This window comes from Durio zibethinus, chromosome 18 (assembly GCF_047325235.1).
Source record: "Durio zibethinus cultivar Kanyao isolate XHJ-2024 chromosome 18, ASM4732523v1, whole genome shotgun sequence".
In the NCBI taxonomy this organism is placed as follows: Eukaryota; Viridiplantae; Streptophyta; class Magnoliopsida; order Malvales; family Malvaceae; genus Durio; species Durio zibethinus.
The window spans coordinates 20848528-20862785 of record NC_143179.1 but is presented as its reverse complement, the minus strand read 5'-3'; the positions used below and the strand labels follow the sequence as shown (position 1 = coordinate 20862785).

The 14258-nt window shown below is 31.6% G+C and overlaps 1 protein-coding gene across 1 annotated transcript; it reads right to left on the bottom strand.

The window, feature by feature from the left end:
• Positions 1 to 10259: 10259 nt before the first annotated feature.
• On the bottom strand, positions 10260 to 12593 carry LOC111301039 (transcription factor MYB87-like). Its single transcript, XM_022896558.2, has 3 exons — positions 12199 to 12593; positions 11956 to 12085; positions 10260 to 11866 (listed from the first exon to the last, which is right to left on the bottom strand). Exons 1-3 carry the CDS (start codon positions 12332 to 12334, stop codon positions 11062 to 11064), a joined length of 1071 nt encoding a protein of 356 aa, XP_022752293.2. The 5' UTR covers positions 12335 to 12593; the 3' UTR covers positions 10260 to 11061.
• Between the last annotated feature and the right edge of the window lie 1665 nt (positions 12594 to 14258).

Below are 14258 nucleotides of genomic sequence, written 5' to 3'. Positions count from 1 at the left end.
GAGAGGGGATGAGCTTTTTTTACCTCAATCGTTGAGGAAGGGGGAATGAACATCTCTTACCTTAATTGTTTCTCATTGTAACTTCAGCATTTATGTATTTTTCAGCTATAAATAGGATGTCGGCCAGAATCTTAAGTGGCTTTAATGGTGTGGTCAACTTCAGATGGTATTTTTTATCATTGAGTTCACTTATCAAGGCAACTACAATAGTCGTTTGTTCCAATTCTTATACCTACAGAGCTTCTATGTTAAAATGTGTGACATAGCTTTTTAATAACCTTGGTGGATCAACATTAAGCTCAAGGTGTAGACATCCTATTTTATCCAAAATTTTTTTGAGATCAAAAATGGGTTTTCGACTGTGAATTGGGCTTGGTTGGGATGCTTCAGGCCAAGTAAAAAATTTTTAATTTTAATTTTAATTTGATTTAATTTTTGGTTTAATATTTTTTTTTAAAAAAATAAAGTCAAGTACAAAATAGTCAAAAGTCCAAAAAAAAATAGGGAATTATTGTTAACTAACAAATTCGATCTTGGATTTGATTTTGGAAATCATATAAAATCAAATCCCAGAATTCAATTCACAGCATTGATTGATTTACCAAATTAAATGGATTCAATCCTTATAAACAGAAGAATGGAATTGGATAAGAGAAGGACAGAAACAAGAAGGGAAATGTGGGAATTTTTTGGTTCTGGGTTTTTATTTTCTGGATTTTGGGATTCTTGAGTTTTTAGGCTTCTAGGTATTCAATTATGAGATTTTTGAAATTAGGTTTGAGATTCAATTCTTAATGTCTTGAAAGTAGTATTAAGGTATTTATATGATTTCTGGAAACGTTTGAATTCCTAAGTTTAATGTTCTATTTGAATCTTGGAAATTTTTAGAATTGATTCTTGGATTTTGATCCCGTTTTTGAAATTTAGATTGTTTGAAGTTTTTTTTTTTGAAATTTTGGATTTTTTTTTTGTTTCTATTCATATTTCTAGGTTTTGTTTGATTTTTATGGCAGAGGTTTGAATTTTCAGGTTAGATTCATGGTAGTCGAAGGATTTTTAAGGTAGCTGGATTCTGGGTTTATAGGGTTTTTTGAAAAGAAATTTGAAGTTTTTGATGGTCGTTTAAATTTCACGACACCAAAAATTGGGTTTTTAATCGAGGTTTGGGTTTTTATGAAGTTTTTGTTTGAGGCTTTAGAGAGAAGAGAGAAAAAATAGATTTTACAGAGATAAGGCAAAAGTTGATTCTAAAAAAAAAAAAAAGCTGAAAAGTGCCTTTTTATATTAAGGCAAAACGACATCGTTTTAGGAGTTGCTTGACTCGCATGTGACTCATTGATTTGCATGCCAACCTATACTCTGACCCGACCGATAGCGTATATTTTTTTATTATTATTATTTTTCACTTTTATTTTTTTAATTTTTAAGTTCTATTTTATTTTATTGTTTTGTCTTTTATATATATTTTTTATATTTATATTTTAATATTTATGTAATTACCTTATATTTTGCATAATTGTATGATAGTTAATTGCATGATTATTTTATCTTTGTTTTAAATAATTTATTAAATATATTTTGCATAATTGCATAATTATATTTAATTGAATGATAATTAATATATTTGTATGATATATTATATTGTTGCACAATATTATTTGCATGATAATTTTTGTCTATTTTAATTGATTTTTTTTCTTTTTTTCTTTCAAATTAAAAAAATGATGTTTTCAAAAAATAAAAAATTTCAATCATACCAAATTATTGGAAGATTTTAATATTAAATTAAGTTTTATCAAACTATTGAAAGACTTAATGAATTTTCTTAAAAAATATTTTAAACAACAATCCTACTAACAGATTGGAGGATAATTTTTAACAGAAAGTCTTACCAATAAATTGGAGGACTTTTTTTTATTATAATCTTGGTTTATAGATATTCATTTCTAGAAGCAAAATTAAATGATACCGATGATAAAACTTCTTCAGAATGAGATACTAGTCTCCATGAATACTCTTGAGGTGAGAAAATTATCTTAAATTACTATCAAACTATTAGAGTAATGCTGAGATCAATTTTTAATAATTAAATTACTTGGTAAATTATAAAAATGTTCTAAAGCTTAAATAACTTGAAATCAAACTGGTATTGTCTTTTGGATAAGTGTTGTAAAGGTGCTATAATCTTCTTTATGCGTAAATGTGTTATAAGGATGCTATAATCTTTTTCATACGTAAAAGTACTTCCGACCTAAAATCTAGTTTCGTAGATTAAAATTTACCTTTTAAATATACCCGAATCAAGTTTGATACTCACCTTTAAAATGGAACAGACTCGGGTGATCAATCGTACCTAAATAAAAAATATTTATGACGACTCCTAAAGTCTATGTTTAGTGGTAAGTCCTCGAATTTATACGTTATGACATAAGGTCATCTTCTTCGTCCTTTGGCTACTTACAAATCAAGACAGAATGAGTGGTTGAGTTTTTTAAACATTGTGATCAACATCGATTCCAAGCTGTTGTACCAGGATTGAGCTATGCCGTTAAGGGTGGTAGCGAAGTGCTTACACATTAAAGCTTTGTCTGCGCTTTGTATCATCATGTTAGTTTTATAAAGTTTTAGATGATTGAAAGAGTTAGAAATACCATTGTAAGTTTCTAAGGTTGACATTTTGAATCCCTTAAGAGGCGTGACTTTGTCAATCTCTTTGGTAAAAGCTGAGGACTCTAAGGATTTGAGCTCATCCTCGAATAACATTGCCTTTGTTTTCAGCTTTTTCACTATGGCCTATATCTGAGCTTTCACATCCTTGTTTAGTTGGAGTTCAAAATTTATCTATTTGGATTTTTAGGTTATAGCATGCATCGTGTTATGGTTGAGGTAGTGGCACGTTGGGGTGTTACACTTTTCTTTTTTTAAGATCAATGAAGCCTCGATCTTTTCATAACTTGGTTGTTTTTCCACAGCCTATAAGTCGAAGGTAACTAAATCTGACACTTTTGAAGCTTGTGGTGGGATTTTGATTTGCAACATTTGTTTAAGAGCCTATATTTGTTCGGTCAAAACCTGGAATTGTTCCATGATTGGACCAGCTTGTAGTGGGGTAGGTCAATCTAAGTGTTGGTTATTGTGTGTTTCTTACCTAGCCAAGATGGCTATTTGTCTTTCCTTTAAAATTCTCTTCCTAGATGGCATTATTTTGTGCTTGATTAGTGAGTGGGAAAGTCCCTTAGCTAGCGTGCCAAATATTTGTGTCAAGCTCCGATTTAAGGACATTGTTGGAAAGATAGAAGAGAAAAACGATTAGAGGCAAAAAGAAGGAGTGTTTCCTGCATTTACACTCCGACACGTAAGTAAGAATAAGTGAGGTCGGAATGAGAGTAATATGGGAAATTATGATTAGATGGAACTTGCCTTAGTAATGCTTGAACGTTTGTATTTAGAGATAAAAGACAAAAGACTATTAGGGGATAATAACGATGTGGCTAAACTGATGTGACATTAAGAATGTTAAGCCGACCTGATATGTCAGGTTGACATAAATGTTCGAATTACCCTTAATTTTTTGCTGAGGGTTCCTAATGAAAAAAAAAAATTATTATACCTTTTTGACCATCAAATATCCACAACATTTTACTTCCTTTGATAAAAACGAAAGAAATAAGAAAGAGAAAAATTAATTGGATTTACACCTTTTTCTTTCTTCCAAATTTAATCCTTTTAAATATGAAAAAAAAATTATTTTATTTTCAATTTTAGCCTTAATCTCTTTTTTTTTTCTATATTTTTCACCCTTCAAAAGAAAAAAAAACCTCTCCCTCTTGTCCCTTTTTTTTCTTTCCTCATTTTTTCATTCCTTCTATTTTCTTTCCAAACATAGTATTAGTTAAAAAGGAAAAACTGTCAAATTATTTTACTAAAAGATTTGCTTCTAAATTTAAAAAAAAAAAAAGATATAAAGAATCCATGTCTTTTTTTTTTTTTGGCTGAAGAAATACCGAATCCAAGTCTAGCATTAATGAATATAGAACACTTTAATCAGATGATGGACTAGCATTGTTGCAATGCATGTTATTCATCCCTATATATGGAGCTTTTAGGATTCCTTCCATATCTAATTTGATACATATACTAATATCGGTGCCTGCAAAAAGGCAAAAGATTTAAGAATTTTGTTTTGAAGTCAACAAAATTTTCTTTTTCCAACCCATACGTTTGCAGGATGGAGAAAAAAGGGATGATGTCTTTTTACACACGGGCGCTTTGTCTGGAAAAATATTTGTTTTCATGTTTGGTTGTGAATGAACAGCCAATAACCTTTTTCAAAAGTTGGCTCTTATTGCTTAATATCCTGCCTTCATTTTAACAAACATCAGCACTCAAGAATTAAAGCCGGTCATAGTTTGCAACAATAATTGTATTAATATACTTCTTGATAGATTAATATTCTTGTTTCTGGACTGACTGTCTCCAGAAACAAAGTCAAGGCAGCAGAAAGGGAAAATATTTTTATGTTCATGGAAATAGAATATTTACATGACCCTAGCAATTATATTATAGCAATAATTATAATAATCTTCAAGCAAATTGATATCTGTTGAGGTCATCCTGATTCAAGTGGTTAATTGCAATTAATTTGCGTGGGATTCTTTCCAGGAAACTTCAGCTCAGAAATGGTGCCCAATTCCGTTCCACACATTTTCTGGGTACCTGCTGATAGAGTGAAATCCCTTTTGGAACTTGCATTCCTTTCTACCAACATTTAGCTCTCTTTTTTGCATCCAAAAGTGGAGAGATATCCCTAATATCCCGCTTAGTCATCATGTAGTTTGTGACCTAAACTTCTGTTCTTACTTAGCTTGCTTTAAGAAAATTTGTAGCCAACCCTAGCTAGTAAAAGTATCTTCTTTGCATTTGGGGTTTCTGGCAAATCAGAGGAGCAGTTAGTAGTTACCCCACATTATAATTAATCAATAAGACTAATAGAATAAAAGAAGCAGAGGTTTGGTAAATGCATTCATGAGATGATATTGGGTTTTGGTTCTGCTTAACAAGTTGGTCTTGGCCCCTACCTGCCTGCCGTTTATAAGACAATCCACCATTAACAATCTTTTCAAGCTTTTTAAAGTAAAAGTTTGATCACATTTTGAACTAATTAATAGGTTAGCGTTCAGAGAAAACTCATTGATGCTACTCGTATTTGTATTTGAATAAGGAAGCTGCCGAATTCTCTCTTCAAAATGAACTTCTCCCCATTTTACTATCCATGGAATTGAAATTTACTTGTACAAGAACCAAAAAGGATTTAACGTTATGCTGGCTTCGAACTTCTATGAGCCTGTTGAGGTTATATGACAAGGCTCATATGTCCATTAATCATCTGTCTAAATCAGTAGTACAATTATATTTGTTAAAGAATCAGGTTCCAATTTTCCTGTCCCCTTCGAATCATACTTTTTTTGCTAAGATTACTTGGCCTTCCACCCTATAACACGTTGCAGTACACTCTTATCAAATTAACGAGGATCATCTTTGTCCAATATAACCACACTTAGATACTAGGCTTGGTTTCCAATTCTCAACTTTCTACCAATCAGTTTGGGCCTTGGTGGCTTGTGGCATGAGAATTAGGGCCGAGAACCAGTTAATTTAGCTTGATTGATACTATACATGTCCGCAGTCACCCTATCGGCTCTAAGACACTGATGGTGCTTCCAATGGGCCAAGGCTATGGTGTCATCGGCCGGCCATTACTCCAAGCCTGGAAGCCCATCTCAATTCTTTATAATTTCGGGCCATCCCGTGGCTATATCTCTATTGGAGTCCACAAACGAATGATTAATATCGAATGGCCCACCATGAGTTGTTAAGTCCTATATGATTAGAATGCTGTTTACGAACTGGCCGAGACTTTGGGTGGTTGCCTACAAACTAATTCAGACTGATTTGGGTCACAGAGAATATGGCCTTAGGATTCCGGGATTTGAAGCATTTGTTTTTGTTCTTCCAGATTCAGTTACCTTTTGTAATCACGTTCCTATAATATTTTCACACACACACATGCCAGCCCACTGATCATTTCTCTTTTGCAAACTGATTATTATACTTGACTCTTATCTCAAGACTACTAATAAATTAAAATTTGATCCCAATAAACAGCAAAGTTAGCCATCAAAACAACAACATATATTCACCCAGATACTGCCAATTTGAACAGAAATTTGAGTATTCTTATTCCATTAACGACACTAGCTATAAAAATCTTTACTACTATCCTTTCACAAAAACCAGCCAAACTACTTCATGGAAAAAGAATAAACAGAAACACCCATTTCCACAAGGCAACAATCAATATTCTTTAACTAATAAAAACAAGTTAGCTAACTTTGAAGATCAGAACAATGGGAAATTTAGAAAAAAAAATTATGTATTATATTATTCTTGTGTTAGTGAGTGTCCATATCACTAAATATACTATAAAATAGATAAAGTGGGATTGATTAATTTATTAGATTTTAATCCAAATTGAAAAGCAAAAAGCATAAAAGAAAGTCGTCGGGTGGCTTTTGTCGCGGCATGGGTGACCTAAGCCTTCAATCAAGGTTTCATTTAGAGTTTGATTATAATTTTTTTAGAAGTAAAAAAATTATTGTCATGGGATTGACAGAATGCGCCCTTGAAAACTATACTTGAATTTTTGGAATTTTTGGTTGTATCCTTGGAGATTGTTTCTCTTTTGCTTCTTCTTCTAAAGGATTATTCCTTTCACTTTTCCAAATTTATTTTGTTAGTTGTAATGCTTGGCAGTCACCCACTTAATTTCTCCATAAGCCAACCTGCAGGCCATATAGCATTCTTGTTGAAGCTTCCTTGAAACCAAATCGTGATTCATGTGGAAAAGTCTTGGAGCTTCCTGGAAATTACATAGACTACTTTTTTTTCTCTGCTTTTGGAGTTATTCCATAAAATTTTCTTTCAATTCATGCATACCAGTAACCTTGATTATACTAAAAAAGGAAGTCGGAAATGTTTTGAGTTTCTAGGCAAAAACTTGGTACCCTGGATTGTTGTTGAAACTTGACTCTTGAACAAATTAAAATTTGAAAGCATTTGACAATATGGTACGTGACGGCTTGCGCCTTGTATGCAGTCCAAATATATGTTCTCATTCGCTGATGTCACTGCTTACATGTATAATATCATTTTATTAACATAATTTTTTATTGAATTAGATAGAAATAATTAAGTTTACTACTTTCAAAAGGGCCAATGATAAGCTAGGTGGGTTGGAACTAGTAATTTTTAACAAAGATTCAACTCAACTTATATGTCTACATTCCATTCAAAGTTTATTAAATTTGAGTTATTTCAAACAAAATAATATGCGATCACTCTCTTTCATTTTATAAATCTCGTCCTTTGTTCAGTATTTCAAAAGCATGATTTGAATCACGCACCTTATTTTACATTAAATGGTACAATAATACAAATGTTTTGATGGAAAAATAAGGGTTATATAGATGGCAACAACTAAACATGTTGACATATATAAAGCAAGCAAGCGACATTTAACTTAAAAAACAAAAAAGCTTCTAATGATTTTGCACTGAATGATTGATTTGAGAGTTGGCTTTTGCAAACAGACTTCAAGATTTCTACATATATGGGCAAAATTAAATCACAGTTTCTTCCGATTTTGTCAACCAATTCTAATATAAAATAGAAAAGTTATTTTATCTTGGCTTACCAAACGAAATCAAGAGGAAAGTCAAGATAAAGGTAAAAACAATTTCATCTAATTTGCAACAGCTGCGTGTAAATCAATTATCAATTCATTGCGTTGGTCCGGTTTTGACCTTAAAGTAAGCACGTAGTCTTGACGATTTAAAATTTGATTGATGTTTGCATTATTTTAGTTTGTGAACAGTGAATAATTCAAATGATGCCTGGTTTTATGGAAAGGAGATTTTTACTCAACTTGTAGGTTTCTAAAAGTCTACTTACAAAAATTTACATTTTTTTTCCATTAATTTTCTTCTTTTTATGGCTACGTAATTGCTTGACATTTAATTTGAAAGTGATGCATGATTGACTTAGCAAACACTTAAATCTTGAATGCTGGCAAGACTAGGAAGAATCCGGTCAATTTTGTTTAACCTATATGGTGCTGCTCTTTTTATCTCTTTTTGACTTTAGCATAGACCCAAAAACACAAATACGGAGATTTGGCAATTCCTGTTTCAAGGTTGTTTCGTTTCTTTGATACATTTAAAACACAACACAAATTATAAATTCATAATACGTATATAATTAATTTATTTAAATATTATATATATAAACACGATTAATAAAAATATTTATATATAGATGTGATTAATACGAATATATATATAAATAAATATGATTAACATGAATATATATAAGAATATAATTAAAATAATAAATAATCATAAATTATTCATTATTTATAGCTTAATAAATTTAATATATTAATAATATAAAAAAGTACTTACATATTAAAAAAATATAAAAATGTAATACTCATTTAATATATATTTAATATATTTATATTTATATTACATAACTATATTAATTTTTAGCATAAATTCAAAATGGAAAACTATTAAAGATTAAAAAATAAAATAATAATGTATAGAATTAATATTAATATTTATATTATTAATATAAAAAATAATTTTATAATAATTATTAAATGAATATCATAATTAAATATTTAAAATAATTTTTATATGATATTAAATAGTTAATTAAGTATCATTATTAAAAGATTAAAAATTAAAATTATCTTTATATGTTTACATTAAATTAAAATAAACATAAAAAATGTATTAAACATGTTAAATATATTAAACGTATACCCGTATGATAAGATTAAATTAAATATATTATTTGTGTCGTATTTCATACTTATATGTGTCAACACATATATGATATGAATTTTTCATGTCAAAATTTGTAATAACACGAATAAACACAAAAAAAAAAATTTAATAAATATATGATTTTTTTTCATATAATTTTAATAACGTATCACCTTATCATACTTAAAATTATCAAATCTACAAAGTTTCATTTTTCTTTCCTTTCTCCTACGTACCAGTCCTCTTTCCTCTTACAATTCTCCCAATAATATATAAAAATAGAAAAAAAAAAATGAGCTGCTATGCTAAGTCATCACAGTCAACATGCGTTGAATCAAATTAATTAAATCTATATTGGGTGCTTTTTTTTTTCTTTTCTTCCTTTCATATTATGTTACCCTGGTGTCCAAATTTCTCTAGCTATCATTATTGGGAAATTCATTTCATACCAACACCAAGCTTGTTTTGACAAAAAAAGAAAAAGAAAAGAAAAGGAAACCCCATCGTCCCTCTTTCTCTTTACCTTTCTCTTGGTGAGTGGATAATGGTGGATGGCCATTAAAAAAATTATTGAAAGAAAGTGCATGCATGCTTTAGCTACATATATATAGAGAGAGAGTATCCGACATATATTTGTTATATAGTATTATATTTGCAAGATATATAAAACACTGATTGATATTTGTACGAAAAAGATTCTGCTTTAGATTTTGCTCCCAACAAAGGAAGTAATGCAACAAATTGCCATTTTTCACCAAGATCAAAAGAGAGATATTAATATTTTTTGAATATTTAATTAATTTTTCACCTCAACTAGTACGTAAACTGCCTTGAGAATACGAACATAGACATGTTTCAAATGTTTTGTATAATCTTTTTAACTTAGTGGGAGTAACTTTGTTTTGGAAATAAATAATGGTGCAATATTTTTTTTCTATTTTTATTCTTTCTTATTAATTAAATCCATGCCATAAATCAAGGAGTGGAGGATCTCAGGAGATTCATAACCTTAAAAGTGATATATATGTACATATAAAATACAGAGAAGAGATTAACTTATACAGTGTATTTTTTCTTAATTATATATATATATATTTTTAAACATTGATTTTAATAGATTTAAGATATGAGATTAAATTAATTTTTTATTAAATCTTGAAGTCTTCCTACATTAATTCTTTATGGCTAAATCTCTTTCATTTCCTAAGGGTATACATAATTGGTAGAACATAAGAAATTTCGTTGAGAAGATGACCAAGTATTAATGGTTAGTCTGGCTAGCTATGAAATAATTACCATCAAGCAAACGAGACAAGATAAATCGTATAAAGAAGGTTACAGAGAAAAACAATGTAATAATCCAAGAGCTAGCAAGGAAGGGTTTTACTGAGATAAGACAATGGATACTCTGTTATTGTCTAGCAGATATACTTGATATCGCCCCACCAGACAGAAAAACAGTGTAGAAATTGCTATTACGGAGTAAATTGAATTACAAGTTGGCCTTACTTCTAGTTGGAAGGAAGTACATGACGTGGACTGAGCACGCGTTCAAAGCTCCCAAATGTTTTAATTGCAGACATGAAAATAAAAATAAAAGAATGAAGCCACAGTCAGATACCCCAATTTGCTAGCTAGAGCCTAGTAAGTTGTGGCCAAAACGTCAAAGCGACTTTAGTACTGTACCTTTTCATGGATGTCTAGGAGGGCCTTAATTTATAGCAGATGCGATTCAACCCATGTGTTGCAAAGAAGACAAAAAAGTTGTACTTTTTGCATTGTAATTAAGAAATATACCATAAAGTTCCTCAGACAGTGCTGTTACAGGAGACCAGAAATTTAATAAAAGCAAATTGAGGTTACAAATATATGACTGCATTCAAAGTACAAAGCAGATTTAGAAATCCAACGTTTACCATTATTGAAAAAAAGCAAACAAGTCTAAATGTTAAAAGCTAAAGAGAAGCTAGAAGAGAAGCTGTTTATATCCATGAATCAAAGTAGTTAATTAACTTTTGAGAAGAAAGGAAATGGCAAAATCATAAAAATATATCAAATTACAAAACTAAACAATATTCTCTGCATTTATTCATTAGGAAAATTTTCTGAAATTCTCTGACACCAAATTAATTCGCTAGTTGATACAAATTTACACCACCCATGTATAGTGCAGTTAATGTGGCCCGAAATAGGTTGATTCATCAAAGGTAGAAACTTGTGGCATGCTTTGTTGGCAAGCTTCAAATGCAGAGACAATTTGAGGATAGCATAGTGAATTTATATCTCCCCAGCTGCTACTTTCAACGGAACTAGTCCCAGTACTGCTGCCATCGACCATGTTGTCCGTTCCATAAAAACCCTCTAATCCATCCAATATCTGTTTATTGTTACTGTAGATTAGCTCACTTAGCTCAGCTGGGAAACCATCAATCCCTTGAAACATATCATTAGGACCAGCAGCCTCGTTAACATTAAAGTGGGTACTGTTTGTCACTTGAGAACAAGTACTGTTTATGGGACTAATGGAAGATGCAGATAAAAATGAAAGCATGTTTATGGAATTCTCATATAACTGATCTTGAACAAAGGAAACACCAAGAGGGTATCCAAAATTCATGGGATTGTTGCTGGTGGTGTTGGCGCTTGATTGTGGATGATCGTCAGAGAATCTTCCTCCTAGTTTTATAAGCAAATTCCTGAGGGATTCTTGTTCCTTGAGGTGAGAATCTTGGCTTGTGCTTGTTAAGGGCATGACTGCTGGTAGCTGTGGCCAGTATGGGGGTTGGCTCACCATTCCAGGAATCACATAATTCTCACTTTCTCTCTTCATCTCTTCCTTAAGGGTGAGGCAGCTAGCTCTCCGAGCTTGTTGCTCTTTTCGCTGTTTACCAACGAGCTTCTTTTTAAGCCTCGTGTTCCAATAGTTCTTAATATCATTGTCAGTTCTCCCAGGCAGTTGTGCTGCAATTATAGACCATCTGTGCATTATATTCAAAAGAAACATATAAATTAGAGCTCGAGTTCTGTTTACATTAAGAAGAAAATATCCTAACTATACTCAGCTTACCTGCTTCCAATGCTTATGTAAAGACTGCAGATTATGTTATCCTCTTCTTCTGAGAACCCTCCATGCTTGATGTTGGGTCGAAGATAATTCAACCATCTAAGACGACAGCTCTTGCCACATCTCTTGAGCCCTGAAAACTGGTTTAATTAAACTTAGACCAAAAGAAAATAGAAAAAGTATACATAGTGATATCTAAGAAGTTGAAAGCTGGTTTAATTAAACTTTAGCTGCTAGGTGGCTAACCTATCTTCTTAGGCAAGGCAATCCAGTTGCCACCGGTACCGTTTGCCTCTATATGAGCCTTAAGCTTCGCATCTTCCTCCGGCGACCATGGGCCTTTCTTCACGTTAGCTTTGTCACAGCAAGGAGCTCTCCCCATGTTTTTATGTGTATGTTGGTTGAGTTGAGAGAGAGAGAGTTTGAAAGTTGGCTGCTCTTTTTCTTGTCAGTACTTGACAATAATGAGAGTTGTATTGTTATATATATACGCAGAAAAGAAAAAAAAAAAAAAAAAAAAGGGAGGGGGACTAAAATGGCCAGAGGAAGACAGTTGGAGATGGAACTCTCTCCCCCTCCCGCAGGATTCAAAAAGGGAAATGAGAAAAAAAAAAAAAGATTAAACCATTATACATAAAATATAGATGAAAATGAAAGTGCCAGAACAGGAGACCAGGATTAATGAAAGTGCCAGAACAGGAGACCAGGATTTTTCTTATTGTCCTGCTACCTCCAGAGTCTATGATGATCTAAATTTACATTTATCATTTGCTACATTGCATAATTTGACTCTTTCTCTCCGTTGTACCTGTGACACAGGATCAAAGGCTTCTATGCAATATGAAGGTGATGATGATCATGGAATTAGTGGACCCAGCAATTGTGTAATTAGTATGATATTTAGTATGAGAGTTTATATAAAATTATATATATATATATATAATTTTATATAAACATTCGACTCAATAATAATATATGTATTTTTTTCATTTAAAGAACAGGCTCAAATTTTCCTTCTTCTATGATAAAAAATTAATGTGGTTTATTGATTAGTGGATTTATAGTTTTATACTCTCTCTCTTAACAATAACTTTTTCCTAACAAATAGAAAAGAAATTTTGATTCAGTTCGCATTCTTTTTATTTTCCCACCTTCAGAACCGTTGTCACTCGTCAGGTATCAACCATCCACCCAAAAAAAAAGTTAGAATAAATAGGATAATTATTGGAGTAAAATTCATCATCGAACTCTAATTAAAATCCTAACCAGATCACTTAATCCGACAAGGTTATTGAAATTTATTAATATTATAAATCCAATCACTTTACGATGTAGCTTCCACGTCAGATGCCACTTTTATTGCCAGATCAGCTTCTTATAAAGCCTATATTTTTGTTTCCTCATTCCTTATTTCTATAACCTCACTCTTCTCTCTCATTTTTCAATCTCCACCGCCTGCCACCATTCAAAGTCCAGATTCCGATGTAGTATCATCATCGGCCGTTGTTATTGTCGCCAAGCAACATCGAAAATTTACTAAAATCACCTGAAACTCCTCTTGATCTCGTTTTCTCCTTTCGGATTTATTTTAATTTTTTATTAAATTTCCAATCTCAACTTTGCGTTAATTTATACTTCGAGATTTAAAAAGTAACTAGAAATTTATTGCTTTATGTTAGTGTTGAGCTCCAACTTGAGGATATTTTCGTAAATACAAAAAAAAAGAATGATTATGGTCAAAGATAGGAAGTGTTTCTTGGGTTTGCATTCCAATTCGTAAGTTAGTAAAGATCATATCAAAAAGAAAGTAAGAAGGTAAGAAGGAGAAAGAAGTAAGTGGAATAAATTTGGTTTCATGATGCCTGAGGTTTTATATTTATAGGTAAACTGAAAAGATCATAAGGGAATAATTAGGATAGGATCGAGCTCAGGTGACACTAACCATGTAAGATCAGGTCGACACAAATGACAAAGATATCCCTGGTTGTCTACTGAAGGCTTTGAGAAGGGAAAAGACTATTATACTTTTTTAATCATCAAATGCCCTTAACACTCTATCCTTTCATCGGGAGGTTTGAGTATCAAATCACCAAATTTATTACTGACATCTAAGACGTGGGATGGATTGGCTGAAGGAAAAAATTGGCAGCTTGGCTCATCAAAGGCCGACATTGCACAAGGAGGTTGATTTTGGATGATGACTTGCTTTGAGCCACGGTCCAACCTGACGGTTATCCGATCTTGTGCGTGTGTTCTAGATTGAGTGCATAATTGGTTTAAAGATTGTCCATGTGATAATTGTATGG

Excerpts from the sequence above, each read along its gene's own strand:
- LOC111301039 (XM_022896558.2), bottom strand. The coding sequence starts at position 12,334 with ATGGGGAGAGCTCCTTGCTGTGACAAAGCTAACGTGAAGAAAGGCCCA. Across the intron at positions 12,086-12,198 it reads TGCCTTGCCTAAGAAGATAG|GGCTCAAGAGATGTGGCAAG; the intron begins GTTAGCCACCTA and ends ACCAGTTTTCAG. Across the intron at positions 11,867-11,955 it reads TACATAAGCATTGGAAGCAG|ATGGTCTATAATTGCAGCAC; the intron begins GTAAGCTGAGTA and ends TATAATGCACAG.